Source organism: Amia ocellicauda, chromosome 23 (genome assembly GCF_036373705.1).
Source record: "Amia ocellicauda isolate fAmiCal2 chromosome 23, fAmiCal2.hap1, whole genome shotgun sequence".
NCBI classification, from domain to species: Eukaryota; Metazoa; Chordata; class Actinopteri; order Amiiformes; family Amiidae; genus Amia; species Amia ocellicauda.
The window spans coordinates 16,984,239-16,999,699 of record NC_089872.1 but is presented as its reverse complement, the minus strand read 5'-3'; the positions used below and the strand labels follow the sequence as shown (position 1 = coordinate 16,999,699).

General features: G+C 36.5%; 1 protein-coding gene across 1 annotated transcript in view; it reads right to left on the bottom strand.

Annotated features, from left to right (window-relative positions):
• The window catches only part of csmd1b (CUB and Sushi multiple domains 1b), a 352,370-nt gene that overhangs the window by 155,508 nt on the left and 181,401 nt on the right, over positions 1-15,461 (bottom strand). Inside the window, exon 5 of the mRNA XM_066696781.1 lies at positions 13,913-14,120. Coding sequence (XP_066552878.1) covers positions 13,913-14,120 — 208 coding nt within the window. The remainder of the gene's footprint in view (positions 1-13,912; positions 14,121-15,461) is intronic.

The window sequence follows — 15,461 nt, the reverse complement described above, 5'->3', positions numbered from 1 at the left end:
CACCATAAATTGACAAGTCAGTGACGGCCTCATAAAGAATTGAGAAGGCTTACAAAGACAGGGGAGAAAAAGCAACACAAGTCACGGCATTTAAGCTTCTCGGAATATTTGTGCTAAAAATTAGATTGATTGGCAAATAATCTTAGTAAACAAGAAGTAAACAATAAACATACATAAAACATCAATATACATAGATATACAGTTTTCATAAACATCAATCATGTTTATTCTTGATATTATAATAATAGAGAATATCTGCAATTAAGCCATACATTAGGTACAAGAACAGTCACAAATATTTATTCTCCAAAACATGCTGCTATACATGTCCATGTTTTATATTTCCATTTTTGTTATATCCCATGATCCATACTCAATGCCAGAATGACATCCCAATGATTGCAAGTTTCCCTTTCATACGTGCTGGTGTTCTCAGAGCAGGGAAATGACATATTTTAGTATCTGGGCAGGAAATTGATTTGAAAGAAGGCTGTAATAAAAGTGAGGAAGGTGTTTCACTATTCAGGGTTTAAGACTTCAAATTCCAGGAACATGTTTCTGACAATGTCATCTACCTGCTTGAGGTTACCAAGACAGAATTACAAGAAGCATGTAAATCCCAAACAAAGATGTTAGGTCTTGAAAACTCTTTTATTTGTGTGCCATTGTTTACAGTCTGCAATGAATGTACCTGGATATGACTGAATTATACAGCATATGAGAGCTGAAGGTCAGAATTATAGTTTTTTAGTTTTTGAGGATTTGCTGTTAGTCACATGATAGAGGTTGGTTAGTAGTTTGTCTCGAGGTAAAGCAGAATTATGTCTCAGTCTAACAAGATTGTTTAGTTTCCTTACAAATTAACAGCAGGATACATATAATCTCACAAATTACATTATATTTTAATCTTTCTGTACAACGGTGAAGAATATTTCCATACTGTGGGTCTCCAGATCTCACATGTTGTAGTAATATTTGATTACTGGTAAAAAGATTTCTGTTTGTTTATGAAACAAGTGCCAATTTCAAATTGAAAGGGCGTGAAAAATGCTGATTGTAAATATTTAAAAGACACCCAACCGAGTCAGCAAAGCCATTTTAAATGCCAGTCTTACAATTAAATAATTATATGGTATTCCTTGCTATTTATATCCACTTTTGCTGTGCACGACAGTTTGTGATGCGCTATACAAACATACTTGCATTTAAGACTAATGGACCCTGTCCTCACGCTCACAGTTTTTACTCTTCTGAACATTAATTTTAATAATTGCTATAGGTTATGTGAAAATGACTTAATTATGCTTTGGGATCAATTTAAAAGAATGGCTTGATCAATTTAATTATCAAGCCAAAACTAATCTGCTGGCTATGGTATCCTGCTATTTAATTAGGGTTACAAAAATCTGTCACCAATTTTCACTGGCACTCTTGTAATGGTATTTATGTGTTAGGGGGAGACCATAAATGTTCAACTCACATCATTCATAAGATTAAAATGTTTAATCATTCTCAAAAATAATCATTTAAAATGGCAGTATAAGCATGTGGTTTGGAATCTCAAACTATGAATCACAAGACAGGTTGATACAGAGACATAATGTTTCACACAGAAGCAGATAATATTTACAGCTGATGTGTTTCATACTCAAAGTCCTGCACTGTAACACCAGGAAAAACAAATTACAAAACATATATTTCAATTCAGATCAGTTGATTAAACATCTTTACATCTTTAAAAAGGCTGTTTAAATCAATATGCTTATGATTCCAAGCATATGGGCATATAGTTTTGACAATGGTAGTATAATATTAATAAACACATTTAAAACAGAGCAACAGGGTTAAACTCATCAAAATCTTGATATACTTTGATATTACCATTTAAAATGGACAACAATGTTTAAGCTATAACACCTGTACTTTGCGTTTTAGTCTGTTTAGTTTATTTTCAACAGAAGATTAAAATAAGTCAAAATGCATTGCAAACTCTGGATTTAAACAGAGGGCCCAAGTTAGAAGAATCATGACTAGTGCCGGCTTTATGGGATCAATATAGTTATTTCAGTGAACGTGGTTTCCAATCATCCATTTCATACTCAATGGACTCCAGCTGTTGATTTAGCCTTGGATTTATTTTTTCTTCACTTCTAGAGGTTGTGCTCATTCAATTTCCCTGACAATTAAAGGAATGGGGAAGAAAGATCATAGCTATGGAAATGTGTGGATGTCACCCAAGGGACATCTTCACTCAATAGGTGAGTGACATTTAAAGTGTTCAATAGGATTCTTCTTTGTTTTCCAGAGTTGGAGGAATGAGAGCACACCTCATGCCTTTTTCATGGCTGATCCCAGAGAGTTTTGAAAAAAAAAATCACAACTAAAGCATCTCAATTATTTCCTTTCAGACGAAGCCCATATTCAATTACCTTCAGTGTGAAAAGACCACTGGCGATTGTTCCGTCGAGTCTGACGGAAATCTTCAGTTTATTTCCCCCACATTCATTTGTCTATATTTATCCTGTAACTATTTGTGTGGTTCAACTTCACATTCCTTGTGTTTATACTAATGCAAAAACAAAAAATAAAGTTTATATGCCTTCCTTTCCTTTGAATCCAAAATATTTAAATCCATGCTGACATTATTAGCATTTTAATGTGTATCAATACCATAGCTATGCAAATTATGAACTTTGTACATTTGAATTTAAACAGTGGAAAATATTTGGATTTAAAATTGAATGGTCGGTGCTTTTCCCCTACTGGTCTTGCTTTGTTCAAATTGTCAACAAAATGCAAAGCAGGAAGAGGCAGGGCCTGACAGAAAATAGGTGACACGCTATTGATATAAAATAAAAGCCAGTGTAGAAGAAAAACATTAAGCTTTACACCTTAAGGGAAACAATATGCACTACAACTGTCACAGCCAAGTATACAAACTTAATTTGCTCATGAAATATCACCCTTATGAATAAGATAACTATTGCAAGAGAAGATTGAATTTAATACAGGCTTCTTTTGGAATCAGAATTGACTGATTATTTAAATAGCAGCAATGCAACGTGCCCATTTTCCCCTACCTGTCATTCACACATTCGTCAGCAAGGAGCTTTTTAATGACTTTGTCCAAATCGTATTTACAGGAGGAAATAGTGTGTTCTATATGTAGAACGATTAGGCAGGTTAATACAGGTAGGTTATACATTTCATGTATAATTAAATATTTATAAACTATCTTCAGGCGCGTGCATCTCTGTGCGGATTTCCAGAGACATTCTCCATAGTCAGTTATGACGGACAATCACATATACTCAATTTCCACCATAGGAAAAAAGTAAATTAAGGTACTGCAATAAACCCAGAAGTCATAAAGTAGCATGCATTTATTATTAATCTTAAGACAGCACAGAGAGAGGCTATTTAGCCATCAGATCACCCGTAGTCCACTCTGGGGTCTATAATTAAGCTGCAGCTACCTGAAATAAAAATGCATTTACAAATCATAAAATTACTGCTTGCCTTTACTGTGTAAGCTACAGTAACACTGCAGATTATACATAAATCAGTGGCCTCTAATTGCCAGCGTTGAAAACAATGTCTGCCATCAGCCTTCCAAGCAAAGGCATGTCAGGGTACTAAAACCGTAAAGATTGTTTTTTTCATGAACACATCTGTAAAATGTAACATTTCAATACGTCTTTGATATGTATGGCTGCAATATTTAAATGGATATCATAGCTTCTTCTCAGGATGATGAAGTATTAAAATGACTAATAGTAATTGGTAGCAGAAAGCTATCAAAAATGTTCCTGCAAGAACAGTTTCCTGTCAAGACGTTGTATTAAGCCTCATTTTTATGTGACAAAAATCCCGTGTGCCATTTCCTAAACCAACAATATAGACAAAATAAATAAATAAATAAAATCACCAAGTGTGAAAGTAATTATTGTTGATATATACTTAATAGACTCACGGTTAAAAAAGGAGAAGAGCTGAAGAATACAAAGGAAATCAATGGCTGTCCTGCATATTTATATTATAAATACAATGAGGAACAAATTTGGACTTGAAATATACCATATACATAGACTGGGTCCAAGAAATGATTGTAAAACTATTATTGGAGATGATAACTGGAGAAAAGGGCACAATCTTTTTCTTCTTTCTTTTTAAATGCTTAGCAGGATTCTACAGTGACCGTGCAGCAATATTTGTCACATTATTTAGAATATATTTTCCAATACGCATGTAAAAAAGTGATGAATTATAATATTTATTGGAGTGAACTTTCTCGAGTGGTGTTAGTGTCCTCGAACTACAAACCATAACTGTTTCAATTTTTTTTTGACATGTTTCCTTTGAAGATGATCATTGTGACAGGTGATGTAAGGGAAATAAGGAATCATAAATGAGCGCAAAGGAAGAAAGGAATGACAGATTTCAGTTTGATCAAATTTGAACATCCTTACACCTTACATCTCCTCATTTTCCAGCACAGCTTTGAACATACGCTAAACGGCACCTTTCGGGCCTTCCCTTTCCCGTGATGTATAACCGATTTGCTTTCATATAGGATCAAGTAATTACAAAAGGCAATCTGTGCATTCCCCCAGGCTCGAAACTAAGCCTCATTATTATGGTTTCATTAAAGGCAACAGTCCAGTTCTACTGTAATAACGTGGACTTTCACTGAACTCTGATATTCGGACTGCTTAGCTACTGCCTTAAATATATATTTGCGACTTTACAGGTAGTTACATAAGAGTCAAGTCAAAACAAAGCAACCCAAGTGGATACGACTCCTGTCTTATCTCGGTTTAATTAACTAATTGATTAATATCTATATGTTAAGGAACAATATTTATTAAATTAAATGAATCACAAAATAGTGTGATTTGAATTGAAAGGTGTGGGTATTTTTAATTACACACGGCCTACCTGGAAATCCAACTGAAGATCCTTAAAAAAGGAGAATGTAAGTCAATTTATTTACCACACAGCACATGAAAAACATAAATGTCAACAACTCAGTGAGGACCGCTGAACTAAAAATGTATTCTCCTGGAGTTTCCGTTGCATCTAATGTATTTTAATGTATGGGCATTCGAAGCTCTGTTAGGGGAGATCATCTCGGTATGAAGACACTGGATGTTTGCTTATTGTCACTCTTATCCCTCGGAGCAGTGAGAGACAACGTTGAGGCCTTCGGGATCACAGATAATCGCGCCTCCCGTGCTCATCAGAACACACTGCTGTCCTAATGTAGTGCAATCCTGGCTCCAGGAATCAACCACAGAGATTTGGCTCCGTACACAACAATACAAGGTAGTATAGAAGTTAAGCTGCCCACGGGCGGATTTACATCGGCTCTCTGATGCCTTTATCCTTAAAGTGGTACAACCCTGAATAAAAAAACACAGTTTGTATGGTAATGCAAAACTTAGATGGAAATGTCAAATGCCAGTGTATTTCTTTGATTGTAAAGCTTTCAATTCGCATCATACTTTTTCTATAAAAAAACAGCAACAGCTTCTGAAACATACTTGGTCACCACTGATCGTTTCTTTCCTGCACGATGGTCATATTTTGTTGTTGGTTTTAAAGTTTACTGTAGGGGTCAAACAGAGACACAAGACAAAGTACCCAAGCCTCCCTCCCAATCGCAATCCCCCACCCGCTCAGCAGAGGAAAGAGGTTTATTCAGGTGGAGTAAATAGGCAAAGCTAATGGGGCGCAGCTAGATACAATTTGACAGTGACATCTATTAAAACCTTACAGCAACCCTGCCAATGGTTAGACATACAATTTGGAGATGGACGATTTGTATATCCTGTCATACTGGACTAGGAAATGTGAGAGATATACAATTACAAACAAACAAACAAACAAAAAAAAAATGAAAGGCCAGCTGTGCCGAAGAAAAGGCTGCTACCAGTAGCTCCCCTCTGAAGCATAGCAATTGCTTATACTTAAATTTTCTACTGGATATCAGGGGCATCAAATCAGTTTGAGATCAGTGCTTACTGGTTGTGAAAGACTTTTTTTTTAATATATATACACTCATCTAAAGGATTATTAGGAACACCATACTAATACTGTGTTTGACCCCCTTTCGCCTTAATTCTACGTGGCATTGATTCAACAAGGTGCTGAAAGCATTCTTTAGAAATGTTGGCCCATATTGATAGGATAGCATCTTGCAGTTGATGGAGATTTGTGGGATGCACATCCAGGGCACGAAGCTCCCGTTCCACCACATCCCAAAGATGCTCTATTGGGTTGAGATCTGGTGACTGTGGGGGCCAGTTTAGTACAGTGAACTCATTGTCATGTTCTAGAAACCAATTTGAAATGATTTGACCTTTGTGACATGGTGCATTATCCTGCTGGAAGTAGCCATCAGAGGATGGGTACATGGTGGTCAAAAAGGGATGGACATGGTCAGAAACAATGCTCACGTAGGCCGTGGCATTTAAACGATGCCCAATTGGCACTAAGGGGCCTAAAGTGTGCCAAGAAAACATCCCCCACACCATTACACCACCACCACCAGCCTGCACAGTGGTAACAAGGCATGATGGATCCATGTTCTCATTCTGTTTACGCCAAATTCTGACTCTACCATCTGAATGTCTCAACAGAAATCGAGACTCATCAGACCAGGCAACATTTTTCCAGTCTTCAACTGTCCAATTTTGGTGAGCTTGTGCAAATTGTAGCCTCTTTTTCCTATTTGTAGTGGAGATGAGTGGTACCCGGTGGGGTCTTCTGCTGTTGTAGCCCATCCGCCTCAAGGTTGTACGTGTTGTGGCTTCACAAATGCTTTGCTGCATACCTCGGTTGTAACGAGTGGTTATTTCAGTCAAAGTTGCTCTTCTATCAGCTTGAATCAGTCGGCCCATTCTCCTCTGACCTCTAGCATCAACAAGGCATTTTCGCCCACAGGACTGCCGCATACTGGATGTTTTTCCCTTTTCACACCATTCTTTGTAAACCCTAGAAATGGTTGTGCGTGAAAATCCCAGTAACTGAGCAGATTGTGAAATACTCAGACCGGCCCGTCTGGCACCAACAACCATGCCACGCTCAAAATTGCTTAAATCACCTTTCTTTCCCATTCAGACATTCAGTTTGGAGTTCAGGAGATTGTCTTGACCAGGACCACACCCCTAAATGCATTGAAGCAACTGCCATGTGATTGGTTGGTTAGATAATTGCATTAATGAGAAATTGAACAGGTGTTCCTAATAATCCTTTAGGTGAGTGTACATTTCTGTAAACTATTTAAAACTCGCACAATCTGAAAATACAGCATTTCTAACATGAATTAACTAACTTACATTAGTGTTAATACATTCTGTAAGTGTGTATGATTGCAGTGCGAACTGTATGGCATTGTTAAGTGGGGTGTACATTCTTTTAATACAAATCTTTCAGCTGATAAAGGGTATTCTGTTCTCAGGATTTGCACAAATATACTAGACGGATGGATACGCAGCTTGTACCGATACTGACAGAGATTGTCCGATCTGATTTTAATTTCCCTGTAAAAGACGCCTGGCTAATGAAATGGCCATATCACACATGCAATCACAATAACCTGAAAAGACAAGTTCTGGACCGCAGCCTGTGCTGTTAATCGGATGTCTTTACTCAAAGAGAGAACCCATCCTCTTTTGAAATCCTTGACTGTGCAGGTTTATTAAAATCTTGTATACACATAAAGAAGAGAACATGTATTCAAACCAAAACCAAAAGAATCAAGAGAAGACGTGAAATCAGAACAGCAGATTGTATTATTATTACTATTAGTAATAGGAGTAGAAGTTATCTTACTATGAATCTCTCTACATTGTAAATAAACTATACACTATGAAAACTGCCATTCTGCTCTCTATCGAAGTGTTAACTTTGTCAACAGCCCACAGATCCACTGACATCTGTTGGCCGGGTGACATAACTTTATTATGTCACTGCCTGTGTATACAGTATTTCCTTTTACGATTTGTGACATACAGACCAGTGGTGCAGAATAGCTGTGAACGCACACATTACTTCCTTAGGTAACCGTGTCCTCTTCTGTGTCGCATGCCATGTAAAACATATGTGTCTTGTGCTTTGAAACTTTCCTGAAGAGAGAATTTTACACGAAAGGAACAAATACATGACAAAAACATTAAGTATAATATTTTATACTCTGTTTGCAAATCTCTCAGCAATTTTGTAAAGTAATAGAGAACCCATCACACAGGGCTTCATACTGCTAATCTTAACGGTGAGTGTTATGAAATTAAACGTGAACAAAGGTACAAGGATGCAATATCAAGGAAGGAGAATTAGGAATTAACAAAAGCTTTGATCAATATATTTAGGGAGTGTGGTATTCCCATAACAGTGTTGTTTTCCAGCTGAAACTAATGTATAATAATGAGAGGAGAGTCTCCCCATTAGACAGCCCAGGCAGAGCAGGGGGATAATATTACAGAAATAACTTGGGAGTAGGGATTTGGGGGGAGTAATTATACACCGTATCAATACGTAATCTATAGTGTGTACTAATTCAACCTCAAATCAAATTAAGCTTCAAAACATACAGTTTAATTAAAAAAGTAATTTGATTTAGTATAATTTTCAGTGTGAATTAGAACACTAATAATTATTTACTTGGGAAGACAGTGTTAATATCTGAATATTAAGCAGTGGGGGACTAAAATTACATATATTGAACAAGAGTTTAGGAAGATACCCTTATGCATTATTAGATTTCAGTGTGAAGCATTTCTTATTATAGGTTTTATTTCATATGTGTTCACTTGTTATTTACCTCTGGCTGGAGGTAAAACAAACTGCTTTTTAAAATATTTGTGAAAGCTTAATGAGACAGAAAGACCAGGACAAGCGAGGCAGTTTGCACAAAACAAACTATATTATGCTGCACCAATGGGCTAGTTTGACCCTAATATTGTTTCTCTATATTATACGTAATAGTCTCTGAAGAGCACTTTTCATAACTGTACTTAGTCAGTAGGGCGAATAGCAATCTACGCATCAGAGATAATAGGAGTAAATAGGAGCCTAATTAGTCAGCAAAAACATGTCCCCTGAAGAAAATCAAGGGCTTAAAACTGCTACCATGTGCTGAGGGACCGCAAGAGTGGCCCCTCTCTCTGAGAACATGAATCATTATCCATTAAACGGGGGTATTTTGTCTTTCAAATTTCCTCTGACCTATACCTGATGTGATCGTTAACAACTGGAAGCAAATCATTCAGCTGGAATGGCATTGTTTTTAAGCTGCATTAGCTTACGTTACGTTACGCCTTTGTAGAAGCAGAGACTAATGTTGTCCTGTTAAAAATTATTTAAAGTCCAACACACAAGTTGTGCGGAGTCAGAACAGCTGGTGTACCTACTATCTCAAAGAATTGCTGCTGACATTTCAAATCATATTAATCCCATAGAAGAAAAGACTTCATGACATTATAATGCTATTCCTGTTCAAGGTCAGCTTCACCGAATCCATCAAATTCACCTTCATGTTTACAATTTAATTAACAAAGAGGCCACTTCCGAGTCTGTATTTTGACAATTCCTGCATATTTTCTGAAGCTCCGAGTGGATCACATCAATATAAGCATAGCGGTTAGTGTTTATTTATATCGTAATTGATTTTGAACACTGTAACACAACTGACCCTTAACCCTCTTGGCTGTTTTGTGGGTTTCCTTTAGAGGTAGCATTTGAAATGCCTGCTTTAATGTACAACAAATTAGAGCTGAAATCGAGATATTAAGCTTAGAAAATCCACACTGACGGAAATGTTGTTGAATACCTTGGTTTTGGGAAGTTAGGAACGCTATATTTAATGAATTCATAATTGATGTGGGACTGAATGCAATAAGGCTAAAGGTGAGGTAATTACTATGATTCATCCAAAAGACCACTAGAAGCAGCAATTTACATTAGTGGAAGGTGAAAAAATACACTAGAAAAGAAAAGCAGACTGTAATGATCATATTTGACTAATTAATTTGCAAATTAGCATAACAGTTGTCACTAGTCAAAGTTGTTAATAAGCGCCTTTAATTATTATTATTATTATTATTATTATTATTATTATATATTATGTTATATTATATTATGTTATATTATTTAATAGCAGAAAATCTTACGCCACCTACAGATTTGCTCTCTAACACATTTCCTGTTCTACTCATACCCTTGTAAGTGCCAATGCCCAATTTAACAGATTTTTTGTTGTTGTCATACAGGCATGTGGGTCTATACATTTCTATTTCTAGCCCTATTTGCCCAGGAATTTGGATGGGAACACTGTGAACTTTCAAATACAGTTGAAAAAGGTTTGGAGGTAGATAAAAACAAATGAGCACAATTTATTAATTGTAAATCATGCAGGCAATTGGTCACTCACTTCAAAGCTGTAAGCTAACACTGCCACACTATGAAAAAGAAGGCATTAATTACTCAGCTTTCACATCCTACCATGTCATTAAGCCTTCAGTAAGTTGTTCCAGAAGGGTCATGTCAATTTCTATGCAAAGGGAAATGCTTATCTTGCAGTAATAAATAAAATTAAACAGTGAAATTATTACTTGGAAGTATTACAAAACTAAATTATACATATTTCATACACTGACATGCCTCTGCAAGCTAGCTGAATTCCAGTAACTGAATTATTAGTGGTCACACATAGGAACAAATGGGGAATCCCAGTAATTACAGTTGCAATTCATGTATCCAGTGCGGCATAATGAAGTGACTAGTAAACTTCAGCTAAGATGAACGGCTGCAGTAAACTCTGACAAATATAAAATAGCGCGTTCAGCCAACTAGAACAGATAAATACTGGATCACTGGATTGTTACCGAATCTCATTCTGATGTCTTAAACTACAAATCAAAGTGAATATATATTTTTAAATCATCTAGCACAAAACGCATTTGTTATAGCATCCCCAAAAGCCCTGTTGTGTAGTAAAATCAATCATAAACAGCCCACGAATACCAGCGAGTACGCAAGCGTGTCAGCGCCATCCATTTTGCAGTGCGGCTCTTCGTACACTTTAGTGCAAAAACCCAGAAGAGTTTTGTTGTTTCGTGCAAATCTGACTGGGTCACAACTCCTGCTACGTGAAACAAGTTAGAAATTGACAATGAAAAGGTTTGCCTTTCTTAGAAAACGAACAAAACTCACAAAAGTTGCGCCTGAATCTGCGTTGCCACTTTTCCGCCTGCATTTGGAAATTCCTTGTTACAGAAGAACCTCTCCAAAGGGCACGTTCTGCCTTCTCTAAATGGTAACAGGCATGATATTATTACCAGGACGTTAACAGTAAGCAGTTTATACAGCCTGTGGGCTTGGTGGAGTTCAGACAGACTCAAGATGGCAGGCATGTCTGGAATATTACAAACAAGCATTTACAACACCCTTGGATACAGGACACAGAAAAAAAATAAATAAATGTGGAATTACATTGTGGATGCTCGGTACAAAAAATAAAACTGTTTTAGAGTCCTTGTATATTTTGTCTTATTTTAGGCAAACTCATTCTGATGATTCTCTGTAAACACTAACTAGGCGAGTAAGTCTGTATGTATGTATTTATGTACTTATTCATTTGCTTTTAACGATTCATCATAAAACAGACTGATCTTCAAACCGATTGTCTACCCCTGAAGGATCTGCTTAATGAAAGCCACATAGCTTGCACGACAAAAAGTAAAACAGATTTCTTAAAGAGGCATGAATAGTTTGTGCCCCCTAAGTGAAAGGGTTGCTATGAAAGACGTCTTCAACCGACTGCTCAAGGACATTTAAAATCAGAGTTTAACACAAAGGCAAAAAAGTGTCACACACATCAGACCCTGTGTTCATACAGATGAGTCCTTGTCAATCTAACTGAACCTGAAATGAGGGTGGGGTGAGACAAGGGCAGTGGTGGGAGGGAACTCATTTATTATAAGAGTGTCCCCATTGAGGTTGCTAGAAAAGTAGATCAAGCATTATGCATGTTCTTTCAAATGGTTAAACAAATTATTGCAAGTGATAATGCAGAAATAATCATCTCCCCGAGTCAGCCTGCAGAAAGAAAGCAATCATACCTTCCTGGGTTCATTAATACTGCAATGTAGTACAGAAGATTATTGTCACCTTGTGTTCCTCTCACACAAGAAAAGCCTTGCAGATTATGATTTTCGACTACCGGTACATGAAGAAAGCAGACTGTTACAACCTTAATAAAATGATTATTAAATTGATTTCAATAAAATGTATTCCATGGATTCTGTGGATGTACCCACGAAGGATAACGAAAATGATTGCAACCGAAAACAACAGGAATGCTGTAGAAATGGATTTATGCCATCTATTATTTTAAACACTCCTCGTTTTTGCAAAAGAAAATAAAAAAACTAATGTGGGCAGATTGTACTGGAATATTAAAGTTACTAAGTATAGAGTGTGACATCTGCCATTATTTGGAAAGTTTTACATTTGACATTTTTAAAAGTTGCTTATGTGTTGGACTCGATCTGCAAGACAGTGCAGAGATGGCATCAACCCATTTTTAAAGCCTGTATGAAGAGCTAGGTAGGCAATAGAAAGAGATGCCGGCAGTAGCTTCAGCTCTCACTGGATCAGTACGGCAGTGTGTGTTAGGATGACTGTCATTCTGACACCTCATAGAAATGTTGTGATTCAAACACTGCATTGTTGTCTTTTGTTCCTTTCAATCTTAACTTTAACTTCTGAACACGGAGTATCCAGGCAATTTCACAACATAGGACCTGCATTGCTTGTCCAAAACATGTATTCAATCTGTGACTAAAAGTAGGCTTAAAAAAGCTTAGATCCCAGTACTTGATATGCAGTGGCATGACACACGTTCCAAACATTTAGCAATCCTTTCAAATGAAGATAATCTAGTTGTTGCTTTATACCATCTACCTACACTAACAGATTGTAGTTTTTGAATTGTAGATACTATTTTCATCCACGTAAGTTATTTCCATTCCATTGCAATTTGTGAAAACACTTTTTCTACTCCTTCTTGTAAGCCAAGTGTAAAATGATTGAGGTAGCAAAACAGCTTCAGATGTATGATTCCCTGTCTGAATACATACACACTTGAGTAGCTAAGAGAATGTTAAACTCGATGTATTACTGAGTGTTGAATGTAACACACACTTTGCCGTTTCCGAAAAAGGTTTTAAGTGATCCTTCTATTCACACTTCACTTTTTTTTTCCTGAGCAAAATTCCATTTATTCATTCTGGCTGAAGAGATGTGTCAGATTCTTATCATTTTGGTTGTACCGCCTGTAACCATGGATTATGGGAAGATTGATGAAAAATATTGTAGAGATTAGAGTAGTACCATAGCTACTTAAAGGAAACAAAATGGAAACCAAGATAAATCCTGCACATCCCGGTGACTAAGAAAGCACAAAGAAAGTGTAAGTTCTCTGGATCAGCCTAAATGTTTTAAAAGACCAATTTGAAAGGGAAACATAATTAAATGCATTAAATCTTCCTGATACTGAAGGGTTTCACAAACCATCTGAGAACTGAAAGTAGACTCTTTGATGACTACGGAACGCCAGATATAATTTGTCGAGTATTAAATAAAGCTTAACGACAATTACAAAACCCAATTAGAAAGACAAAGCTTTGCTAAACAACCAAAAAGGCAAATACTCAAGTAATTAATATCCTGACTTCATTATTTATTTTGAGGGCAACATAAAACGTATTCCGCAAACACGCATTTGATTTTTCATCATCAGAACAAATAAATAAATAGACAATTACGTCCGCTTTGTAAAACAACAAAAAAAGCCATCAACTGACAAACAACAAACAAAGCCAAAATACGTTCATTCCAGTCTCCTTACCATATTGACGGCGCCTCTGTTCCACTGATCTCGAGAAAGTCGTATCTGTCTTCAAGCTGAAAGTCGGTGAAGACCAAAGCTATGGTGTCTCCTGGTTCTGCCAGGATGCTCCATGTGCAATCAGCGTTGTTCTCATACTCTGAAGGAAAGTGTGGACTAGATATCGTCCCCGTTGTCCCTCTTAATGTGCCACCACAAGCTCCTTCAGCTGTCAGAGTGAACACAAACAACATAAATGCATCATACAAGGTCATCTTAGGCTTGGAAAAACAACAACAAAATATACAGGTTACAATTTGATTTTATTTGTTCATTGATGCATTGCATACAGAAGCTGGAAGGGGATCTCTGAGAATTGTCACACAAACCAGCTTTGTAAAAACGATTATACTGGTTTGTGTTTGTTGTCTTTCTTTCTTATTTTATTTCAATGACACTGACATAACAACAAAGGCCCGCATTTAAAATCCTTGCAATTAACTTACGTAATGATCTTTTGTGTCAAATTCATAATTGAAATTCCTTGCATTGCTGCTGCCAAATTAATCTTAATTTCCTTCTGTAACACATTGTGCTTGCTAAGATAATGGAAACAACTTTTTGGAACAGATGGAAATAATTATAAAACTGTGACTTTACTTCAGATTTTACTTTCGGTGATAAGAGCAGTTACAATTTCCTTTAAAAAAAAAAAGATGATTAAAAACAAATCCATGTGTGACCATATATATTATTAATATAAAATCATTCTAAATAATATTTTCAAGAGTAAATATAAAGTAAATAGGCATATCAAATGTACTTTTTTCCGGGATACATTGCGCTCTCTGCTCTTAGTCGTGTGTTATGAATACAAAATAATGTGGATTTACTGCCTCCGTTTATTTCATATAATTTTATGAAAAAACAAAAAAATATTATGCTCTCTAAGATTTATATCTAAGAAGTGTCTGTCACTACACTACATCGCTTGTTAAAAATTGATAATACCATTTTCTCCAATGGTTTTAAAGATGCAAAAACACTTATAATATAGTGTTGCTGAAGTTACATTTAAACTTCTCTGATCAACTTGAACTGTCACGGTGGGTCAAATGCAGAGCTGCGCGGCTAACGTGGAACGCATCGAGCATTGAGGTCCGCACTTCAGTGCAAAGAAACTAAGTTCTAAGTGTGCAGGAGCTAACAGTGGCTCTGACAGCTGGAGACTGGGAACAATATATTTATTGTGACAGATTTCCATTATCTGGGACTGTAGCTGAGAGACTCCTTCAAACCTTTCAGCACCCAGAAAGTGGAACAAATATGGGAGTCAGTCTTCAACCACAAGATTAAAAGTATTTCCAAGATGCATTTATGAGCATCCATCTTTTTGGTTCAGACATTTTGACCTGACCAAAATAAATACTGGGAAGGAGCAGACAGCTAGAATTTTGCTGAACAAAGGTCTGAATAGTTACCATAAGGCTAAAACTTGTTGCCAGATCAGTGAACCCAAGCCCTGAGATGTCAGAATTTCATTTTTGGAGATAGTGTACATTGAATAATG